At 33.4% G+C, this 23,362-nt stretch overlaps 1 protein-coding gene across 8 annotated transcripts in view; it reads left to right on the forward strand.

Moving 5' to 3' along the window:
- Nucleotides 1–23,362, forward strand: part of Rnf111 (ring finger protein 111) — a 120,951-nt gene extending 97,589 nt beyond the window's left edge. For 5 of the 8 annotated variants that reach the window (XM_046460889.2, XM_046460891.2, XM_046460887.2 and 2 more), the window contains 8 exons: nt 3,837–4,095; nt 9,967–10,315; nt 12,160–12,312; nt 13,689–13,815; nt 17,558–17,650; nt 18,516–18,611; nt 19,836–19,963; nt 21,703–23,362. In XM_046460889.2, coding sequence (XP_046316845.1) covers nt 3,837–4,095; nt 9,967–10,315; nt 12,160–12,312; nt 13,689–13,815; nt 17,558–17,650; nt 18,516–18,611; nt 19,836–19,963; nt 21,703–21,820 — 1,323 coding nt within the window. In that variant the 3' untranslated portion in view covers nt 21,821–23,362. The remainder of the gene's footprint in view (nt 1–3,836; nt 4,096–9,966; nt 10,316–12,159; nt 12,313–13,688; nt 13,816–17,557; nt 17,651–18,515; nt 18,612–19,835; nt 19,964–21,702) is intronic. The other 3 variants (XM_046460893.2, XM_046460894.2, XM_046460895.2) reach the window with 3 other exon arrangements.

Here is a 23,362-nt window from a genome sequence, read left to right on the forward strand (position 1 = left end):
TAGCTTTTGCTGGGTTATTTCTGTATAATCGTTTTATAAATTGTGGGTATTATAGGCTATGAAAAAACAAAAGATGTAATTTTAGGGAATAGTTGTAACTTCGACATGTAATATGGTGGGAAAAAAGTCAAAAAGAAAATTCAGAGCAATTGCTTTTCTGTATACTGAGCCTTTCTTACCATACCTGATTCATCTCTTTAAATTTTGATGGCTGTCTGTTTTGGTTCTGACCAATTAAAAATAATTAAGAAGGAGGTTGTTCCCTTAAATGAAGCTACCTTCAGTTATGAGGAGGAAATTTGGAAGTGTTTAGCAGAAAATATGATTGAGATGTTAGATTTTTTTTTTTTTTAAAGAGAGAGCAGGAGAGAGAGAGAATTTTTCAATATTTTCAGTTTTCGGTGGACACACCATCTCCATTTTTATTTTATGTGGTGCTGAGGATCGAACCCAGCACCCCGTGCATGCCAGGCAAGCGTGTTACCGCTTGAGCCACATCCCCAGCCCCTATGTTAGATGTTTTTGGTTGTGGTTACAGTTTAAGTATTAACTAATAATCTGGACTGTTCCATTCTTGGATATGTGACTGGTAGCATCAGGAAAAACTTCAGTGAACTGAATGAAGGGGTCTGTTGAAAAGTAAAGCTTACTTTTACTAGAAAATTTGGGTTCAAAGAAGGTTTTATAAGAATTGCAGAAAAATTATTCAAACATGGGTATACTAGTTTCTCCTGCATTTGTTAAAGAACTTTTAAAAGATGAGTCTGTCACTCACAGAATTTTCTGTTGTTCAATTAATAAATAATAGAGTCGGTTTGAGAGATCAGTTGCATACAAAATGTTTTCTTTCAGCATGAGATAAATTATTATGGGTAGAATCTCTTTCAGTTCTGTTTAATAGATGTAACCTATTTGGCCATCTCTAAATAGAGGTTAGATGGACTGCAAATAAAGCTTGAGAAGAATTAGCAGGATCCCAGTTATTCAGTGGATATAATGGGTATTATGGTAAACAGAGCGAGATTTTGAAGATAACCAGTTTGAAAGCTCAAAATATATGTAGGAAAGCTTCTGAAATTAGCCATGTCCTCATGAGATTTAACTTCGTATAGTATCCAGTTGAAGCTTAGTTAAGAAATAGAAGAAGCTAACAGGCAATCTGAGGATTTGTGATTGTGTAGATGTCTTATGACTGTGCCAGATTATGGTCAGGCAACGAAAATTTAGGCTGTGACTCTATTGAGAGAATTTACTACTCTCTTACATATGGCTTTCTCTTTTGAGCAATAATTGGTATGATACATCCTTTATAATCAGTGTAAAGTAATATTTCCCATCTCTGAACCCATCTTGTGTACCCTCTTTTTCTTTCTAGAATAAGAATTGTGAAGAAGAGGATTCTCACTATTGTTTTTTTCCTTCTTTTAGTCTTTTTTAAAAAATATTTATTGTTTTAGTTTTAGGTGGACACAATATCTTTATTTTTATGTGTTGTTAAGGATCGAACCCAGCACTCCACGCATGCCAGGCGAGTGCGCTACCGCTTGAGCCACATCCCCAGCCCCCTTCTTTTAGTCTTTACTTTTAACTTTACCCTAAGTTCCCTTGGAGGACGACCTTCACCCTACTTTATTTTTGAGGGATTATCTTAATGTTTGAACAGAGATTAAGACAAGCTCTTGGTGACACAATATTCGTCATTTTCTTAGGATGATAATATTCCATTTGCCAATTTTAATCTAAGTAGTAGGGCAGTAGGTAAAAGATGTAAGTCATAAACAAATTCAGTGTCACACAATATTATTCTTAAACCCTATTTACCTGAATTGAGGACATAAATTGCATTTGCCAACTCATTGGTAAATACAGTGAGTCAGACATTTACTTAATAGACTGTGTGCACATAATATGGAGGAGAGAGTCTTTTGTTTTTCTCCTTCATACAGCTCCTGCTTGCACCTTCACTCCCCCTTCCCCTTTAGCATTTTTGTTTTTGTTGTCCTTTATTCTGGAGCCCTTTTAAAGTGAAAAGACCTTTATCATTCCTCTGAGGACTGTTGGGTGACCTCGGCCTCTGACAGATCATTACCCTAGCTTTTCTCTCTAGTACCTCAGCTTCCAGTATTTTTTTTTTTTTTTTTTTTATTGTTGGTTGTTCAAAACATTACAAATTTCTTGACATATCATATTCCACACTTTGATTCAAGTGGGTTATGAACTCCCACCTTCACCCCATACACAGATTGCAGAATCACATCAGTTACACATCCATTGATTTACATATTGCCATACTAGTGTCTGTTGTGCTCCGCTGCCTTTCCCATCCTCCACCCTCCCCCTCAGCTTCCAGTATTGAACAGTTCATATATAATTCATATGTAACATTGAATCTTTATTTATTTTAATATTGTTTTTAGTTCTAGATGGACACAATACCTTTATTTTATTTATTTATTTTTATGTAGTGCTGAGGATGGAACCCAGTGCCTCACACATGCAAGATGAGCACTCTACCACTGAGCCACAAATCCGGTCCTGAATCTTTATTTCTTTTGATCACATTTTGAAAACCACAGCAATACTAAACCTAAGAGTAGGCATATATTTAAAAATACAAAGAAACAATTGTTTTTTTAATAATCTTCTTTAGATTAAGGTTAAAAGTGTAATAATTAGGATTAAAAATTTTAATGCATACATATTTGTACATATTTATGGCATGTACTACAATAATTTTGATAAATGTATACAGTGTGAAATGATCAAATCAAGATAATTAGCATTTCCATTTCCTGAAACATTCATTTGTACTTGTTGGGAATCTATAGATTCTTCTACTTTCTATTTTGAAGTATAACTTAGATTGTTATAGACTAGAATTATTTGTGTATTTCCAAGTGCTTTTTTGGGAAAAAACTTATAGTGATTAATGAAGATGGGTTCTGTACTATGGTTTCATTTTCCAATTTAGTAATCAAGACTTTCCCACAAAATTATACTCCTGATAAAAAGAAGAACTGGTTTAATTTTATTTTAATTAATTAATTAATTAATTGTTATTTTTTGTGGTATTGGGGATGAAACCCAGGGGTACTCTACCACTAGCTACATCCCCAGCCCTTTTTATTTTGAGAGGAGTGCTAAATTGCCCAGGCTGGTTTTGAACCTGTGATCCTCCTGCCTCAGCCTCCCAAGTAGCTGGGATTACAGGTGTGCACCATCATATCTAGCTAATTTATAATTGTTTGTGAAGTGAGGCAAAGCTAATTCATGATTTAGCCTGGATAATCTTATGCCCTTTGTTTCTTTGGGGTAATGTAGATTTGTTTGTACTATTAATAGTTTCAGTTGAATAAACTTGCTATCAGACAGTTTATAAACTTGGGACATATGAGCTTTTAATCTAGTACCTTAATGTTTTTAATGAAAGGATATGTTTTTCTAAAGATATGTTTTCTAAATTACTGGTCAGAATGTGAAGGTAAAGGAGAATATATAAATAAGATTTTTTAAAGTTTCTCTTTTTCTAAGATGTGGATAATGTAAGAGAAATAGCTCTTAAAATAATATGCTAAACTTTTGTTCATCTTGTAATTTTATGCTTGATTTTTAAAACTTGATTTTAGATTTTGGGTATAAACCCACTATTTGCACAGTCCGAGTTGTGCTGTATTTTTCTTGGTGTTCAGTAGGTCCTTACACTTAGAATTACCATTTTCAAATAAATTCAAAGATTTTATTTTTCTAGGTTGTTTTAGGAGTACTTTTATAATATAACATGAAATAATGTTTTGACAAAACTTTAGAAAGATAAAATGTAGTTCCTCTTTATATAGCAGGCATTGCCAGTAGACCTGAGCAACAGTGGTATCAGAAGTCATGGAAGTGGTGGTTTTCACGGAGCATCTGCATTTGACCCCTGCTGCCCTGTTTCTTCTTCCCGAGCTGCAATCTTTGGCCATCAGGCTGCTGCTGCTGCCCCAAGTCAGCCATTATCAATAGATGGTTATGGATCAAGCATGGTTGCACAGCCCCAGCCCCAGCCCCCTCCACAACCCTCTCTCTCATCATGTCGACATTATATGCCACCTCCTTGTAAGTATAAATTTAGTGGGCAAAGAACCTAGAGGCATATAAAGGAAGCATTGTACACTCCTCTGTGAAATAATCTTTCATCTGTCATAAATCCTAATTTATAATTTTAAATATTTATTTGACTTAAGAGTGGGGTGTTATTTTTCCCATTTTAATAATTCTGAAACTTAAGGTACATTGAATGACAACCTTAGATTCTTATAAAGGAAGTTTTAATGAGTTTAGATTTATTCTATAGGAGCAACTGAAGAAATGTGAAAGTTAGGTAGTATTTCTAGGCACTATAAAGTACAAAAAAAATTCTCAATGGTTAACTAAGGCATATGAGAGAATTCCTTGACAGAGTGCTTTGCCATTTGGGAAAGGGTTTTTTGGGAAAAAAAAAAAATTGTAGGTGTAGATGGAGAATATGCCTTTATTTTATTTATTTTTCTGTTCGAACCCAGTGCTTCACACATACTAGGCAAGCACTCGGCCACTGAGCTACAGTCCCAGCTCCTGCCCCTGAGAAAGGGTTGTTTGGTGTAGGCAATTAAAACAGAACTGGGCACAGCTTTTCTATAGAAATTGAAGTCTATTAGATATCTTAAGAAATTATAAATAACCTTAGGCTATTTAATATTTTGTTATATCATAAGCTAAATAGTCAAATGTAAGCTTAATAAATACTTTGATAAATGAACCAAGAAGTAGACAAGAAAATTTGTCTTTTGTTCTAATTATATTGCCAGCGATAATTTTTCAATTATGTATATTTTTGAATTTCTTCTTCCACTCCAATAACTTTAAAGATCTGTAAACACAGCTGGAATCAGCCCAGAATTTATACAGTGAAACTATTGATATATTTATTTACCTCTTCTTAAAATATAAAGTGTAAGTTGGAAAATAGGTTTAGAAACAGTGCAAAGCATTGACCAATGGGCAAATTCTGTGTATGAACACTGGTGTGATAATACAGGTGCTGTTTTGTAATAATTATTCATCTTTAATTGGATGAATATATTTTTACATATACACATATAGTCCTCTTTTATTAAGAATGTTATATGTGTGATTTCCTTTTTCTCCCTCTAAAAAATGATAACACTGAAGCAATATATAGATACATTCCTTTTTAAATGTCTCCATAAAAAATAAATATTTCAGACTTAAGCTTTTTTTTTAACTTTTAAAGTAACTTGTATACATCCTAAAAAGTTCAAATATTGCAGAATGTTGTAAAATGACAAATGACCTTTCTCCCTACCTCACGAATTTTTGTTTTTTAGAGGTAGCGACCTTTATAGCTTACAAAAATTCCAGAAATTTTTCTTTGTAAATATGAGTATACATGTCTCTTCTAACAAAAACCTCACAGAACCATATCAAGCACATTATTCTGCTTTTTTTATTTTTAAATTTAACAGTATGTCTTGGATATATTCCATATTAGCACCTAAAAGTCAGGCTTAGCTGAGCATGGATGGCACATGTTTATAATTCCAGCAACTTGGGAGGTTGAGATAGGAGGATCACAAATTCGAGGCCAGCCTCAGCAGCTTAGCAACTAGGCCCTAAGCAACTTAGTGAAACCTAGTCTCAAAGTAAAAAAATAAAAATGGCTGGGGATGTGATTCAGTGTTAAGTGCTCCTGAGTTCAATCCCCCGTACCCCCACCCCCAAAATAATAATTGAGCTCACTGGTATTCGTTCTTTTTTCATCCCCTTTCCCTTATTTTTTTTTTTTTTTTTTTTTTTTTTTAATATCCTCATAATATTTTACCATGTATTAAATCAGTCCTCTGTTAATGGATATTTAAATTGTTTGTAGTTGTTCGTCTATAGGATTAACTTCTAGGAATGAGATTGATGTGTCAAAGAAATACACTTTCAAATAAGTATTGTTAAATTTCTCTTCAAGGGGTCATCCCAGTTTATAGTCCTCATTGGGGATCTGTGAATGAGGGTGAAGGTAGAAATTTGAATTGTATTCCCTTTTGTTAGGGACAATTGACTGATAACCCTCTAGAGTTCTTTTCCTAAGTTTATTTTTACATATACACATATATTCCTCTCCCCATATTTCCTTTCCTAAACCTTTCCAATATGCTTTAATTCTTGTGTGAAACAACATATAGTTCATTTAAATTAAACTGGGGTAGACAGTGAGGTTTTAGAGAACTAGCTTTAAAATTAAATAAATCTGAGCTGACCTTGCAGCTCCTCTGTTTCTTCAAATTGATAAAACAGGAATCATTCTAATTGGCTATGACTTGTGAAGCTTTGACCCAAGTGAAAAGTTCTCTATTTCAGAAGTACATTTACATTCATACCAGTAGTACTAGTGTCATAAGAAAATGTTTTCTTGCTTTTGAAAAATGTATGATCTTGATGAAGTGATAAAGCTACTGTCCTTGAAATGGTATCTTTTAAAGTTTTGAATCTTATTAAGGTGAACTGAGAAGATATATTAATAAGACTACTTATTATTCATCATTAAGTGATTAGTGTGTGCTGTAAAGTTGTAAGAATTTAGTGACTATAATGTTGGAACAGATCATAATAATGCATCTGCAAGTGACATGATGAACTTTTATGAACAATATCAAGACCATTTAAAAAAAATTTATGTGTAATTGACAATTGTATACTTTATTCAGTTTTTATTTTTTAAAGAGAGAGAGACAGAGAGAATTTTTTAATATTTATTTTTTAGTTTTCGGCAGACACAACATCTTTGTTTGTATGTGGTGCTGAGGATCGAACCCGGGCCGCACGCATGCCAGGCGAGCACGCTATCGCTTGAGCCACATCCCCAGCCCTTATTCAGTTTTTAAAAAACTAGCAAGAGCCTTCACAAAATTGAAAGGGAAGAAAAGTGGTCAGTGAGAATACAGAATGTGTCAATTCTCTACTGGTTAGCAGTCTGTTTTGTTTAAATGAAAAGTGAATTAAAATGTTGACTGGAGTTAAATAAATCTATTCAATCTGAATCAAAACTTTAAGTTTGTGCAATATTTATGAATATTGTGTCTTGTTTATTATGATTATAGAGATAGAAAAGTTCATTTGAAGTTAAGTTGGAAAAAATGCTGTGAATTTAATAAAGCAGTGACTTCTATTTTTATGATTATAGTTATTGAGCATTGTGCCTTCCTGAAGAGAAAAGCATTGATTTGAAAACATAATTTTTAGAAAATTGGTTTAAAAATTAGCCTTACAAGTTGGATTGAAATTAATGAAAAATTTCTTTTGTAAATACATGCTAACAAGGCTTCCTTTGAAAATATGGTTGAGTTATGGTTACCTAACTTTTGCCTCTGCTGAGTGAAATAGAAGCATTAAAAATTTAAGAAAACCCTTTTGTATAAAATTAGAAAATTGCCATCCCTCTGTATCAGACTATCAAGAATGTTTCCCAGTGAGATCCAACAAACATTTTTTTTTTAACATGTCACATAGTTGGAGATCTCTTAAGTTAAAAGAGATGACTATTTCTCAGAAATCTTTTAATAGTCTCTGAAAATATAAAGATTTGGAATGAAGAAATGAGAGGAACTATCTATTTTTTTAAAAAAAGTTTTTAATCAGTGCAATATAGTTATACATACAAGTGGAATTATTGTGATATATTTATATATGCACATCACATAGTTTGGTCAGTTTCATTCATATGTTTCTCCCCTTTCCCATTCCTCTCCTCCCCTATCAATTTCCTTTATGTACTCCACTGTACTTCCTTCTATTTTTCATGAAACCTTCTTGTGTCTCCTTACCCCCATTTTTAAATTCCTTATTTCTCTCTAGCTTCTCCATATGAAAGAGAAAGAACATTCTGCTCTTAACTTTCTGAGTCTGGCTTATGTCACTCAGCATGATGTTCTTTAGTTCCATTTATTTACCAGCAAGTGACATTGCATTCTTATGGCCAAGTAAAACTCCATTGTGTATATATATCACATTTTCTTAATCTGTTCATTTATTGAGGGATTCCTAGGCTGGTTCCATGAATTGGTTGTTGGGAATTGTACTGCTTTAAACATTGGTATGCATGTATCCCTATCATATGCTGATTTTAATCCTTTTGGAGAAATAATGAGGAGTGGGATAGCTGGGTCATATGGTGTGGGTACATACTAGTTTCTAAAGTGGTTGTATTAATTTGTAGTCCCAGCCACAATGCATGAATTTAGCTTTTCCCCAACATCCTTAGGAACCATTGTATTTAAGATGTAACTTCCATAGCAGTTTCCTGGCAAATAGCCCCCTCCATCTTAATATAGAGCTCAGGAAAAATGACATGGAGTGGCATGGGACAGGGAAATATAGGAGTAGCAATTAAAGAATTCTTTTTATAGATATACCCAAGAGTTTTTAGGTTCTTCTCTGCATCACCCTATAACCAATAACTCATGTATTTTTATAAAATAACAGTTGTTAAAATTTGTTTTTATTTGTGGGTTTTATGGTTTCCTCCTTCCCTCCCTCCCTCCCTCTGCCTGCCTCCCTCCCTCCCTCCCTCCCTCTGTGTGTGTGTCTCTCTCTCTCTCTCTCTCTCTCTCTCTCTCTCTCTCTCTCTCTCGGTTCTGGGAATCAAACCCAGGACTTGTACACGTTAGGCAAGTGCATATCTATCACTAAGCTATTTCCCAATCCCACAATTTGACTATGGAAAACCAAAAAATTTGTGTGTGGCAAAAAAAGTAAAAGGTAGTTTGTAAAAAATGTTTACACTCTGACAAAGCTTTCATACATACAGAGAATACTAATAAATGGACTAAGAAAGGGTGAATAACACCAAAGACTAAGAATATATGTATAGATAAAGCTGAGAAGAAGAAATGTAAGTGGTCCATAAAAGATTTTTCTCAGATTCACATTTATTTAAAAATTTAATGATAGTGCAGAGATAGTAATACATTCCTGTGGTTGATGAATATATTAATTGTGTGACCTTAAGGAGTGATATTTTGTCAGCAGGCATCTGAATTTGATATTTTCTCAGACCCATCACTGCTTACAGTATTTTATGCTATAAACATGGTCTGTGAGCGCATTTGTATGTATATGTGCCTGTATATGAAAGAGTGAGCACAAGATGAATGACACACATAGAGGCCTACTGCAGTATTCTGGTCTTTCCAGTTTTATCAATGGGATTTCTTCAGAAAGTTTTGATATATTCCTGTGATTAGTGTATCAGAGCTGTGAATGAAAGTAAAATTATATGGCCAAGCACAGTGGTGCATGCCTATAATCATAATTGCTCAGGAGGCTGAGGCAGGAAGAGTGAAAGTTTGAAGAGAGCCTCACAAATTTATGGGGACACTACCCAAGTAAAAGGCCTGGGGAGGTAGCTCAGTGGTAGAGCAACTTGCTCAGCATGTATGGGGCATTGGGTTTCATCCCCAGTACTACTAGAAAAGAAAGAAAAACCCTATGTATATATTGACATGAGAAGATATACAAGATTATTCAAAGATGAAAACAGTCTATTTTGTGAATAGACTTAAGTGACCAATAAAGTATTCATGAAGAAGATAAAAGTCTAGGCTGGGGATGTGGCTCAAGCGGTAGCATGCTCACCTGGCATGCGTGCGGCGCAGGTTCGATCCTCAGCACAACATACAAACAAAGATATGTCCACCGAAAACTAAAAAATAAATATTTAAAAATTCTCTCTCTCTCTCTCTCTCTCTCTCTCTCTCTCTTTAACAAAAACAAACAAACAAACAAAAAAAGACGATAAAAGTCTGTTGCATGAATAATAGACTTGGCCTCTGATAAAAATATTCAGAAAAATTAGCTATGTGTTAATGTGTTCAAAAATAGCAATGTATGTTCTTCTGCATAGTGCCTTTGTAACGTACCTGAATGTTTTTCTTGCAGATGCTTCTTTGACAAGACCACTTCACCATCAAGCTTCTGCTTGCCCTCATTCTCATGGAAACCCTCCTCCTCAGACGCAGCCTCCACCTCAAGTGGATTATGTTATTCCTCATCCTGTACATGCTTTCCATTCTCAAATATCTTCTCATGCAACATCTCATCCTGTGGCACCCCCACCCCCAACTCATTTAGCCAGTACAGCTGCGCCGATCCCTCAGCATCTTCCTCCTACACACCAACCAATTTCACACCATATTCCAGCCACAGCCCCTCCAGCACAGAGATTGCATCCTCATGAAGTGATGCAGAGGATGGAAGTTCAAAGGAGGAGAATGATGCAGCATCCAACGTATGTTCTATGTTTTTAAAAAAATCATGTTTGCTTTTCCTCCATTGGTCTTTAAAACTATGAAAAATTTCCCCCATGGTGCTGAGAATCAAAACCAGGGTCTTGCATCTGTTAGGCAAGTAACTCTATCACTGAGTTACATTCCTGCCTAAACTATGAAATCTTTAGAAATGATATAATTATGTTAAATCCTCATTTCATTAAGAAATTAATTCTTTTTGGTCTTTTTTTTTTAGTTTCTGGAGATTGAACCCAGGACCTTGCAAAGTGCAATATCACTGAGCTGCATCTCCAGCCCAGGAATTAATTTTTTTACCAATAGTAATCTTTCTCTGCTTTATCCCGAATTTTATTTATTGACAAAATGACTTTATATATCAGTCTTACTGAATGAAATCAGACCACTTTCAGTGTATGACTCGTCATTCTTTAAGCAGGCCAATCTCTAATTTGTCTGTTTCTATAATATATCATGGTAAAGACTGATGTTAAAATTGATCCATAGGAACAAGATCTAAAGATATCAAAAATTTAATTTGACTTATTATATGTGGAAGAGAAGAAAAAAATAAAAATTTTTAAAAATTTCTATTGAAAAAGTCTTCTTTATAAATCTTTATAAATTTCTTATAGAAATTATATTTATAAATCTTTTATATAAAGTTAAGACTTTGAGAATTAATGAAAAGACTACAATGAACTGCTTTTCTTTTGAGAATTCTGAATCTGAGTTTCTAATTTCAGGATAGCAAACTCTATTGATTTACTTCTCCCTGCCTGTTTTCATAAATAATATTTTATTGAAAAATAGCTACATTTGTTCATTTACATATTGTCAATGGCAGCCTTCACACAATGAAGGCCTAGTTGAGTAGTTGCAGCAGAGACCATATGGCCTGTAGAACCAAAAAAAAAAAAGTACCATTTGTTCCTTTATATAAAAAATATTTATAAAGCTCTTAATCTAACCAGTGGGTTAGCATTCATGTGAATTCTTCCTTTGGTTCAGTAATTCAAGATGTTATCCAGAATTTATATTACAATAACAGTATTGTTGTTATTGTAATATAACCCTTGATGTAGAAAATTGCTCACTTAACAGTTATATCCTCCAGGACCTAGAGAATTATTTGAATGCATTAAGAGTAAACATTGAAAATTTGCAAGTATGTTAGAGATCGTTTTTGAAATACACTATAAAGATGAATCCTAAGAATGAACTCTTTTTTTTTAAATGAGTGTCCTTTGTTTAAGAATTTATGTTCATTCATATTTGTCAATTTGATAGGAAGTGAAAATACAGTAACTAAGATGCAGAATATAGTGAGATCTAAATTTCAATGTGTTTTAGAAAATGTGTTTCTTAAACACAATGTGTTTTAGAAAAAAAATACACGAGGTTAATAACTTCTTTCTTAAGATTTTATCCATTAAAGTAGTTGAATGTTTTATAATGTAAGTGAAGCAAAATAAAAGTTTCCTTTTTCTTGCTTTATGGTTATTATAAAATAGTTTGTGCATGCAACATTTGCTGGGATAATTTTTAAAAATTTTGTTTCCATTCAATTCCTATTATTCTCCTAGTTAAAATACATGCTGTAAAATAGGTTTACAAGATAATAAAATTGCCCTTTTCCTGGAATATTTGAATTGGAGGTATGGGAATAAATGAGTAGGTAGAATTTGTGGAGGTGATTATGGTTTCTTGACTTATTATTAAATAATTTTATATCATGTTTATAATTTATTGCTATAAATTTTATGACTGATCTGTAAATATTCAAATATGAATAGTAGAATTTTTTTCTATATTAAGAAGTAACCAATTATTCAATTATTTCCAGTGGTCTTTTTGTGTTCTGTGTTTCCAGGCGGGCACATGAACGCCCCCCACCCCATCCACACAGGATGCACCCAAATTATGGTCATGGGCATCATATTCATGTGCCTCAAACTATGTCCTCACATCCTCGTCAGGCTCCAGAGAGATCTGCCTGGTTAGTATCTTGTTTATTTCAAAGATATGCCCGGCAGCTTGTGGTAAAGCTATGGGAAAAGATGTTTTGTAGAGGAATGCCATGTTAGAAGGGTAGTGTGGGAAAACAGGATTTAAGTTTAGTTGTGAGGCACTGCCCCTATGTGAGTGGAGTCCTAAAGAGGAAAGAATAAGAGCTTGAGGTCTGGGGCAAGGAACTACCACAAGCAGGAGTAAAGTTTTTTTGTTTGCTTAATGTTTTATTTAATTCTTAATAGACAAAATAATTGTGTATGTTTATGGACTGTAATGTTTTAATAGTATGCATTGCAGAATGATCAGATCAGGCTAATTAATTAGCCCATCCATTACCTCAAATGCCATTTTTTGTGGTGAGAACATTTCAGACCCTCTCTTTTAGCAATTTTGAAATATAGAGTATGTTATTTTTAACTGTAGTTGCCATGCTATGCAATAGAATGCCAGCACTTAGTCCTGAGTTTGTACCTGTTGTCCAAGGTACAAACCCATTTTCTCCAGCTACCTTCCTGTCTCCATCCGAAGCTTCTGGCTTTCTCTTTGTATAATTTGACTATTTTGGATCTCACATGTAAATGAAAGGAGTAGAGCTTTTTTTGTTTTTTCATGAGTGCCTGTCACCAAGGTTAACTACGTAATTACATCCTACTTTCCCCAATTTCTTTATTCCTTACCTTTGTACTCAGATTTGCTCTAATATCCCCAGCTTCTGCCAAGGGAGAATCCAACCTGCATTTCTCTAGGCTTAAGGTCTTTCCTAAAGAAATGGAAGTAGATTTGCAGTAAATTTTTCTTCTGAATCCATTTAGTATAGGCAGTCATTGAGATCATGATTAATAACAAAAACTTTTAGAAGCAGAACATAAATTCGACTAAATAATGAAGATTTAGAATATGTTAATTTTTACCCTTTCTAAAATTTGTTCACTCTTGTTTTATAAGGTATAGAAGAGTTTGCTATTCTAATTATCTTTGATACCAACAACCCAGAGATGATAATCCAACAAACAAAAGCCCCAGGAGCATCTGTAGCATTCAGATAAACCAAAAAAGTAAACTGTTTTATATGCTCCTTCAACAGAATCAGGTTTTTGGATTGGAAGGGACCCCAGGAGCCATCTTACTTTGTAAGATGTCAAACCAAGTACAGATGCTTTGCTTCTCATGGTGGTCACAAAATTGAGTTTTTGAACTTTCATTTCTGTAACGAATTTGAAATTATTGGTAATATCTTTGGGGCTTAAATTATCTTTTTCTGGCCTTTATTAGTTAAGAAACTTTAGATTTTTTTAAAAATATAAATGTATCCACTCATTTCTGTTGATTAGAAAAAGACTAACTGTTTGTGTCCTTTGTCAGGGAATTGGGAATTGAAGCTGGAGTGACTGCAGCTACTTATACACCCGGTGCATTGCATCCTCATTTGGCCCATTACCATGCACCTCCTCGACTTCATCACTTACAGTTAGGAGCTCTTCCTTTAATGGTAAAATGGAAATTTTTCAAAATTCTGACATGTTCTTCTAAACTAAATATTTTTTAAAATTTTTTAATATATTGTTATTTATGTTTTAGTACAATTTGAGAATAATTCTAGATGAAAATGTGCTATAAAAAGTTATTAGATATGCTAAAATTTGTGTTTATAATGTGCATTGTACTCTTAATATACAAATGACACTTTTAAAAAGTGGTTTTGGGGCTGGGAATGTAGTTCAGTTGGTAGAGTGCTTCCCTTGCATGCACAAGGCGCTGGTTCAATCCCCAGCACCACAAAAAATAAAAAAAAACAAAAAATTCTAAAAAGTGGGTTTGCTTTTATCTATCAGTAAAATCATGATCTACTGTCACTAGGATGTGTGCTTTAGTTAACCTGCCATGAGTGGTAATGACTCTGTTCTGCTGCATTTACACTTTTTTTTTTCCTTCTCTAATCTCTGGAAGAACAATACTTCTCTCTACTTCTGATTTAAACAGGTTTAGGTTTTGTTGATAAGTTGTAGTGCTAAAAAAAGTTTAGCAAATATTTATTGAGTTTGCTCTTTGTAATACATACTAGTTATAGATGTGGTACAGAAAAGGGAGTGATTTTATCTTGGTGAAGGAATAGATTCTGTAGAGGTTTCAGAGAAGCTTATTGTACATGAGACTGCTAACCAGGCTATGGACTTTGGCATGGTACTGTTGAAGAGGTTGCATTATGTAAAGAGTTATCAAACAGTATAAGCCCTAGGAACTCCAAGTAAATTGGTGTTTTTTTGGATCTCAGGGGTGAGGATCAGAAACCCTAAAAAATTAAACTGTAGGCTGCGGGGCTGAGGCCTTGGTTGCATCCCCAGTGCTAGAAAAGAAAAGAATAAAGAGAAACTAGAACTCAGGAACTATTGAAGGGGGAGAGTCTTGTTAATGTTTATGCTTTAGAGTGATTTAATTAGATGGTAGTTAGAAAAACCACACCTCATGAGTTAAATGAAAAATAGATTTTACAGGCAGGGAGAAGGAAATTAATGTGGACTTTTTGTAGAAGAGGTAAATGTTGATAAAATGCCTGAACAAAAGCAATGGCAGTTATCGTAAAAATGATAGGCCACATTTGAATGATACTTAGGCTGATTACCAAATTTCTTTTTTTAAAATATTTATTTATTTTTAGTTTTAGGTGAACCCAATATCTTTATTTTGTTTCTATGTGGTTCTGAGAATCAAATCCAGTGCCTCACACATGCTAGGCGAGCATGCTACCACTTGAACCACATCCCCAACCCCTGATTACCAGATTTCTAGCTTGAGTAAAAAGGTATATAGTAATGTGCACTGTATTGGAAAAGAGTAGATGGTTTGGAGTAGTAGTTCAGTAAAATAGGTCTTGGACATATTGAATCTGAGATAACTGTTAAGGCTGAATGTCCAATGGAAAATTAAGTTTATGGTCTGGACCTCTACAAGTATCTGGGTTAAGGACATGTTTGTGATCTGGCAAATCTAGTGGTAATGAATATAAGGAAGAGGATTAGATTTTGAGGGAAAAGGTATAGTAAATGACAAGAGAGTGGAATGGAGAATACAATATGGATATTTAAATGAAAATATTATACTACAAATGATACTGAGAATTGGCTCAAAATGTTGAAAAAGTTAGAATAATGTCAGAAATTAATATTGACCATATATTATGGCATATAGTGTCTTATATATAATCAGATATACCATTAGTGTCTCATTATTAAAAGAAGTTTGGAAAGTGTTGAATGCATTTGTAATTAGAGTATTTATTGGTGGCTTTTGTCAGAGTGGTTTAAATAATGGTCAGAAATGGAGATGAGGCATTCCGCCCCCCCCCCCTTTCTTTCTTTTCTTCTTCCTTACTATATGGGATTGAACCCAGGGTCTCTTGCATGCTAGGCAAGTGCTCTACCACTGAGACACACTCCCAACTCTTGGGGCATTTCATATATTACTGTTAAGAATGGTGGAAATTTGAAGACCGTGAATATTGACTACTTGAGAAATAGGATTGATAATAATTCCAGTATTAAGGAGAAAATTTAAGTTTTGAGAAACAAATTCATTAGAGGGGTGCTTGTTCTTTCAAAGAGAGAAGTGAGGAATAGTTAATTAAGCATAATCCAGGTTGGGGAGAATGGAAGCCATGTTAGAGGTTTGTTTATGAAGATGGAAGTGTAGTGGTGTATCCCATGATCTCCCTTTCCTAATATAGTTAGCCTTTTTTTTTTTTTTGGTACTAGAGATTGAAACTGGGGGTACTTGACTACTGAGCTACATCTCTAGCTCTTTTAATTTTTATCTTGAGACAGAATCTTACCAAGTTGCTGAGACTGACCTCATATTTGTGATCTTCTTAGTGACAGGGATTGTAGGCATGTGCCACCATGCCTGATCAGTTGACAGCTGATCTGTGTATAACCTTGTTTTATGTGTGTTTTTGTTTAAAGACAATTTATTTAATATTGTCGGTTCAGTAACATTGAATTGCTTAGCCAATAACACTAAAACTAATAATGTCTGAGCAAAACTTACTTAATACATGTTTTGTCCATAAGTCATATCACAGGTTCCTTGTTTTGGAACACTATAGATAGCACTGGAACACTATGCTTGGGTGCCATTAAACAATGAAATCATGAACAAAAAGAACAAAAATATGAAAAGCATGATACTAAATAGACTACAAGAAAGATACTTGTTTGTAATTGAACTGCAATAGGAAGGTAGAGCATGTCTACAAATGACTCTGAAGCTCAAGTGTTGATTTGGGGTCATAAGTAAGTTTTTAGATTGCAGGCCAATTCACAAATAATGAAATCTACAAATTATTCTAACAAAAAATTAATACTTTTGTGGACAGAATCAAGACAAAAAGGTGGAGAGAAGGGGATATGATTCCTTTGGTCAGGAACTTAGAGGAAGTGAGGGAAATAAAATTTATCTTGGAGTTAAATTTTGTGGGAATATTCTGTGTATCTATTATACATTTGGGGGAGGGAGCATGCGGGGATTGAACCTAGGGGTACTTAACCATTGAGCTACATCCCCACCCTTTTTATTTTTTACTTTGAGACAGGCTCTTGCTAAGTTGCTTAGGGCCTAGTTGGTAAGTTGCTAAGGCTGGCCTTGAAATTGCGATACTCCTACCTCAGCCTCCTGAGTGTCTGGGGGTTACGGTCGTGTCAGTCATGCCCAGTATTTCTATGTATTTTTAATACTGTTTAACAAAGCTTTCTGAAGTTGGAAGATCTTATGAAAATTTTATTCCAATTTATGCTACTAAGAGCATTAAGCTTAAGTTTGAATATTTTCTACATAGAATTCTTTTTTTTTCTTTATTTTGAGACAGTGTCTTGCTGAGTTGCCCTGGCTGGCTTGAACTTCTGGGGTCAAGCAATCCCCCTGCCTCAGCCTTCTGAGTAGCTGGGAAGGTGGGCTTGAACCACCACACCCAGCTCTAATACAGAATTTTTGTAGAAGAAACTTGTTAATCTCTTGAAACAGCTATGTTTCTTATATTTCTTCTGACTATAAGTTATTTTATGAGATTGTATTTTTAGAGGATCCTAACCTTATTACAGAATGCTTAGCTGGTGTTATGTGTACTTATTAAAGCTGAATTTTATGAGTTAAATGCAGAACTTGTCTTGAGTTATTCAGTATTAACAGTGAAACACGAGTCTATTCTTAATTGATTTAGCCTATCCCTTGTATTAAAATAGGTTCCTGACATGGCAGGCTATCCTCATATCCGTTACATTTCATCAGGATTGGATGGAACTTCATTCAGAGGTCCTTTCAGGGGAAATTTTGAGGTATGCAGTAAAATAGATGAAGATATTTTATATAGTACCTTTAGTGCAGAGAAAGCATACATACACAATTAATAATCGCAGTTGTATAGGACTGCTGCAGTGGTCAGGAGTCAGCAGTACAATGTCTGATTTTTTTGATATTACTTCTGGGGTTGCAGAAATATATATAAGCAAAGTTAATCTTAGTTTCAGAAGTTTCCCAAGTATTTAGAAAAAGAGTTGATGAAAATAGTTAATATGAAAGACTTTTTAAAAATCCATTAAATTCATAATAAATATCAGAATAAAGAGCTGTACTATTAAATGGAAGTGCTTAATGCTTTTGAATGAGCTTAATTTTTAGAAAAACGTTGCCGAGAAAAAGAAACCTAAGTAATTTACTTTGTAGCTAAATTTCTTCTCATTTGAACTTTCAGGAAGAACAAATCATTTAAATATTGTTTAAAGTTTGTGGTGTTTCAGTTTGGAAGGTTGAAAGTGGTATGATTTAGAATTACCAATTTATTTTATATGTTTTCTTAATAGAGTGATTTCATTTTCTACATGTATACATACATAGACTTATAGTACCAACTGGTAATATTGGTGTCCTAATATATATCCTTATATACAAGGATATAATATGTATACATATGAGGTATGTGTGTGTGTGTGTGTATATATATATATATATATACCTCAGTTGAATGAGAAAAGAATTATATAAAGCTATTTTATATATAAATTATTTGTCTTGTCATTTTTTAATCGTATTTGTATTATAGATTTATAAATATGGAAGTTTATTACTTTTGTAAGATTGATAATACATATTATTCAAAGAATAATCATCCTGGCTTTTAATACTAGTTTTCTTCATTTTTAGGAACTGATTCATTTGGAAGAAAGATTAGGAAATGTCAATCGTGGAGCATCCCAGGGGACAATTGAAAGGTGTACATATCCACATAAATACAAAAAGGTAAGGATTTATTCTGTGAGACTTCTAGAATGTTATTGAATCACATAAAATCACATAAAATTTAGTATTATAGACCTTCTTTGAATTTGTAGAGTCAAACAGCTACATTATTGATTATTAAAACGATTACATACATATGGTTAAAAAAATGTAAACTGAAAACATACACTCTGCAGTTTCTTACCTTGTGTACCTTAGTCTTTCTTCCCAGAAATGAAATCAGAAGTAGAGATTTCATAGATATTCTCCTAGATATTTTTGTGCATTTCATAGTAATATACATATGTATGTATTTTTCCTCCATTTTTAAAAACGCAAGAGGAATGATAGGCACGGTTTGCATGTTGCCATTCATTGCATGTTAGTACTCACAGATCCACCCATATTCTTCTTTTTTTTTTTTTTTTAATTTTTTTAGTTGTAGATGGACACAGTACCTTTATTTTATTTATTTATATTTTTATGTGGTGCTGAGGATCGAACTCAGGGCCTCACACATGCAAGACAAGTGTTCTACCACTGAGCCACAACCTCAGCCCCAACCCATATTCTTTTTACTAACATAAAATTTCATCATATGGTATAATAATTTTTTAAATTAGTCATTCATTTTGATGGACATTTAATTATCTGTATTTCTTATACTCTACCCTCCAACCTTTGTTTGTAGTATTATAGCTGTAAATTACAGAGTAGAAATATCAAATAAGTTTCTAACAATAAACAACAAACAATGCTTTATGTTATAAAGTAATAATAAATTGTGAAAATTACTGTTTTTTTTCCCCTTTTCATGTTTTCCAAGAGTGTCAATGAAGTATTACTCTTCAATTTAAGTCCTTTCAGCCATCTAAGCTAAATTGTATAATTAACTTTAATTTATATGGATGTTATTTGAAACATTTGTTAGTAAATGAAAATTTCTTTACCTCTGCTCATGGTAGGATTGAAATAGATTTTATGTGGTTGTATCATTCTCATTGTGGATTAAAAATATTAGATTTCAGACTTAACGATTTTCTGTTAATTTGATTTTGCTTTTGATGCTGATTATATGTAGAAGGTCTTAAAAGAATAATTGATAGTCACTTAATGCATCTGTTAATTTATTACAATTTTACCTGGGAAATAAGTTGTGTGTGAATATGTGGTATTGTTTTGTTTTGTTTTTAAATAAATGCAGACTTTACTCAGTTGTTCAATAATGTCATCTCTGCTAATAAGGTAACAACTGATTGGTTCTCACAGAGGAAACTGCACTGCAAACAAGATGGGGAAGAAGGGACTGAGGAAGACACAGAGGAAAAATGTACTATCTGTTTGTCTATTTTAGAGGAAGGTGAAGATGTGAGGTAACTAGATATTAATTATCTAGAATCCACGTCAAAATGTACAAGCGATTTTATTTAAAAATTAAATTTAGGTTACTCCTGGCATACTCTGTTATTAACTTCTGACTGATTTCTTATAGTGAATCAAAGAAATTAAAGGCTTTATATTACCAATAAAAGGGTGGGGGTGGGAAATATATTTTAGGGATGCACCAAAGTTTGGCTGGAGAAATTTTATGGTCAGAATTGTCTTCTGAAAATCTTGAAGAAATGAGAAGGTTTTGAGACTTAGTAATATTTTCTCTATAGTTTAAAGAGGGGCTAACATTAGTTCTATGCTGCTTGCTTTATAATCTTTTAAAAATTGATTTTTCCCCCCTAGAATTTCTTCTTAACTCAAAGGATTACACCCTTCTCAACTCTTGCTAACCCAGTATTACTTATACATATTTTCATTGTATAATCTCTGAAGTAATTGTTTTATTCTTATTCTGTTTTATCCACCTGTAATGTCATACAAAACAGGTTCTTTAACATGTATAACCGAATCATATAGCGTATTATTGCCCTAGTTTTTATAAAGTCTGTTTATCATACCTCTTCAACTGAGAGAAAAAAACAATGAACTATTGTCTACTGTATCACACAATAAGGTTTTTTGTACACTATTTCCAATGAAGGTGTATAGATATGAAAGTTAATTGCTTATAGTATTGGTAACTGTTCAAGGAGCAGTTGGAGCACCTGTTTTTTTTTTTTTTTGGTACCAGGATTGAACTCGGAGGCACTCAACCACTGAGCCACATCCCCAGCCCTACTTTGTATTTTATGTAGAGACAGGGTCTCACTGAGTTGCTTAGCACCTTGGTGTTGCTGAGTGTAGCTTTGAACTTGTGCTTCTCCTGTCTTTAGCCTCCCAAGCTGCTGGGTTCACAGGTGTACACCACCTTGCCCAGCCATGGAGCACCTCTTTTTAACCTACTATTTTTACAAAATGTAAGGAAATTTGAAGGTATGAATGATAATAGAAGTAGAAATGGACATTTGAATTAGTAACCTTTATCCCATTCTTACACTTAGATTTAATGTTGTCCTATGTCATCTGGAAGCTTTCTTTCCCAATTTGTAATTAATAATTTGGTATGATGTCCAAAAGTGAACATTTTTTTTTTTAACCTACCTATGAAACAGTAGTTTAGTATTAAGAAGATATAAAGTTATTCCATAAAAACAATATTATTGACTCCAGTGAATCATGTATTTAAGTAAGGGGTATAAAGATCCTCTAGGCAGAAAATAATTTTATATTAAGACATTCTTTAATGAGGACAAAATAGCTACTGTATATTTATAGCATAAGATCTAATGTTTTTGAAAGGTCGTTAAATGAGATAATATAGTACGTTGGTCACTCATACAAAAAATCAAAACTGTAATAATTGCCCATGTAATTTTTGTTTTATGGTTTTTATGATCTTATATAATTTGTTTCCTTAGCTGCGATACTTAATTATCTTGGTCACTTATGCATTATATTGACCGAGTACTAATTTAATTTACATGTAACTCCTTAGGGTGTGTGTTTGTTTTTTTTTTTTCAAAAGAGAAGGAGGCCTGGTTATGCCTTCTTTTTTTTTTTTTTTTTGAGACCAACTAATTTCAAAATGCTGAATTATTGCATTTATAATTTGTTTAAAAATAAATGTCACATGTAGTCATCATTAAATTAATTTTTGCTTTCTCTTTTTTGCCAACGTTAGGCGTCTTCCATGTATGCACCTTTTCCACCAAGTATGTGTTGACCAATGGTTGATTACCAATAAGAAGTGCCCAATTTGCCGAGTGGACATTGAGGCCCAGCTGCCAAGTGAAAGTTGACACCATGTTTCAGAAACTCTTGCCCTCCTTCTCATTCCCATCCTTCCTGGTACTGCAGTCAACCAAAGATGGCATGACTTACCTGCGCAGATTTGGAAGCATTGAACTTAGAGTGCTGGCTCTGCTATATGGTACAACTAATGCTAGACCTACAATTTATGTATACAGTTGATTTTGATGTATTTATAAAAGCTTTTTTTGTTTCCCCTAGATTTGACATTTTTCCTGTATCATTTTACTGTATTTTTGCATGGTTCCTTGTATTGCATTTCTTTGCACATATTATGGGCTTGTGACCCTAAACTTGCAGGCAAGATTAGCTGCTTTAGTAAGTAGAATTTTGTGGTCTTTTTTGTTTTTTACGTAGTACCAAGCCTTGAAAATTATGACTTTTTTTATCCATTACTAACCTTTAATTTAATCAATAATGTGCTTTAGTTTAATGTATAAAGATCCTCTAGAAAATGATAATATTGTGTATTAAGACATTCCTTAATTAGGACAAAATGGCTGCTGTATATTTACAACATGGAGTTCTGAATTAAATACCATCCTTAATACTGGGGAACAGAATACAACCCATATTCAAATCAGATGCAGGTGGTATTCGCATCACCAGAGTGATCAATATAAATTTTCTTGGTGTATCTTTTCCTTCCAGCACAGTGCAGATAGAGTTGAATATTGATATCATACATTTAGACTGCTGTTCTGATTATATTTATCTTTTTCTACATTGTTTAGAACTTTATTTCCCTGATTGATTTTTTGCTGCTGTGAAACAGCTTTGATGAACACTAAATATTAATTTCAATTAGCTGGATTGTACATAATTGCAGATTTAACAAAATTTTAGGGAAATTGAAAAAGACATGTAGAATTTTGTTCAGTCTTCTACTAAGCACGAATAGTTAAGATATCTGCTTACATTAATTTTGTAAACACATTTCAGTCAAGATTTAGAATTTCAGTCAATGGCAGGTATCTATGCATTCATAGAACTTCTAAAGGTCCCAGGATCACTTTTAAGGGATTTTTATTAGTTTAAAGGTAAATAAAGTGAGCTGAATCTACATGTCTCTTGTTTTATTTCTCTCTAAACTTGAAAACAATAAATCTGCAAATACTGTGAGGCACAAATTATACTGTCAACCTACTGTTGCTATGGTTATAGACTCCCACTTCATACATTACCAAGAGTCGATCACTGATTTAAAATTTTTAATTTCTATAGTTAAGATTTACTGCATAATATAGAGTATAAAGTTAAGTTAACATACTAACATTTCTCCTTTGGAGGAATTTTAATCCACTTCAAGATGCATATTATCGAGATACTTTTCCTATACAGGATAGCCTAATTTTATTTGTTTAAATATGCTTAATATGCCCCAGATTGCAAATGCATCCAGTCAGTAATATCACTGTCTGTATGTGGAAGACATGTTCCCATGGATCATATGTGAAGATGTCAATAAGCTTGCATTAAGCCACCTGCTTTGTAAGTGGATTGATTAATAAATAACTTATATTTCTATTGTC

This window comes from Marmota monax, unplaced genomic scaffold (assembly GCF_021218885.2).
Source record: "Marmota monax isolate L192 unplaced genomic scaffold, Marmota_monax_Labrador192_F-V1.1 WCK01_AAM20220418_F8-fsc00001, whole genome shotgun sequence".
NCBI lineage: Eukaryota > Metazoa > Chordata > Mammalia > Rodentia > Sciuridae > Marmota > Marmota monax.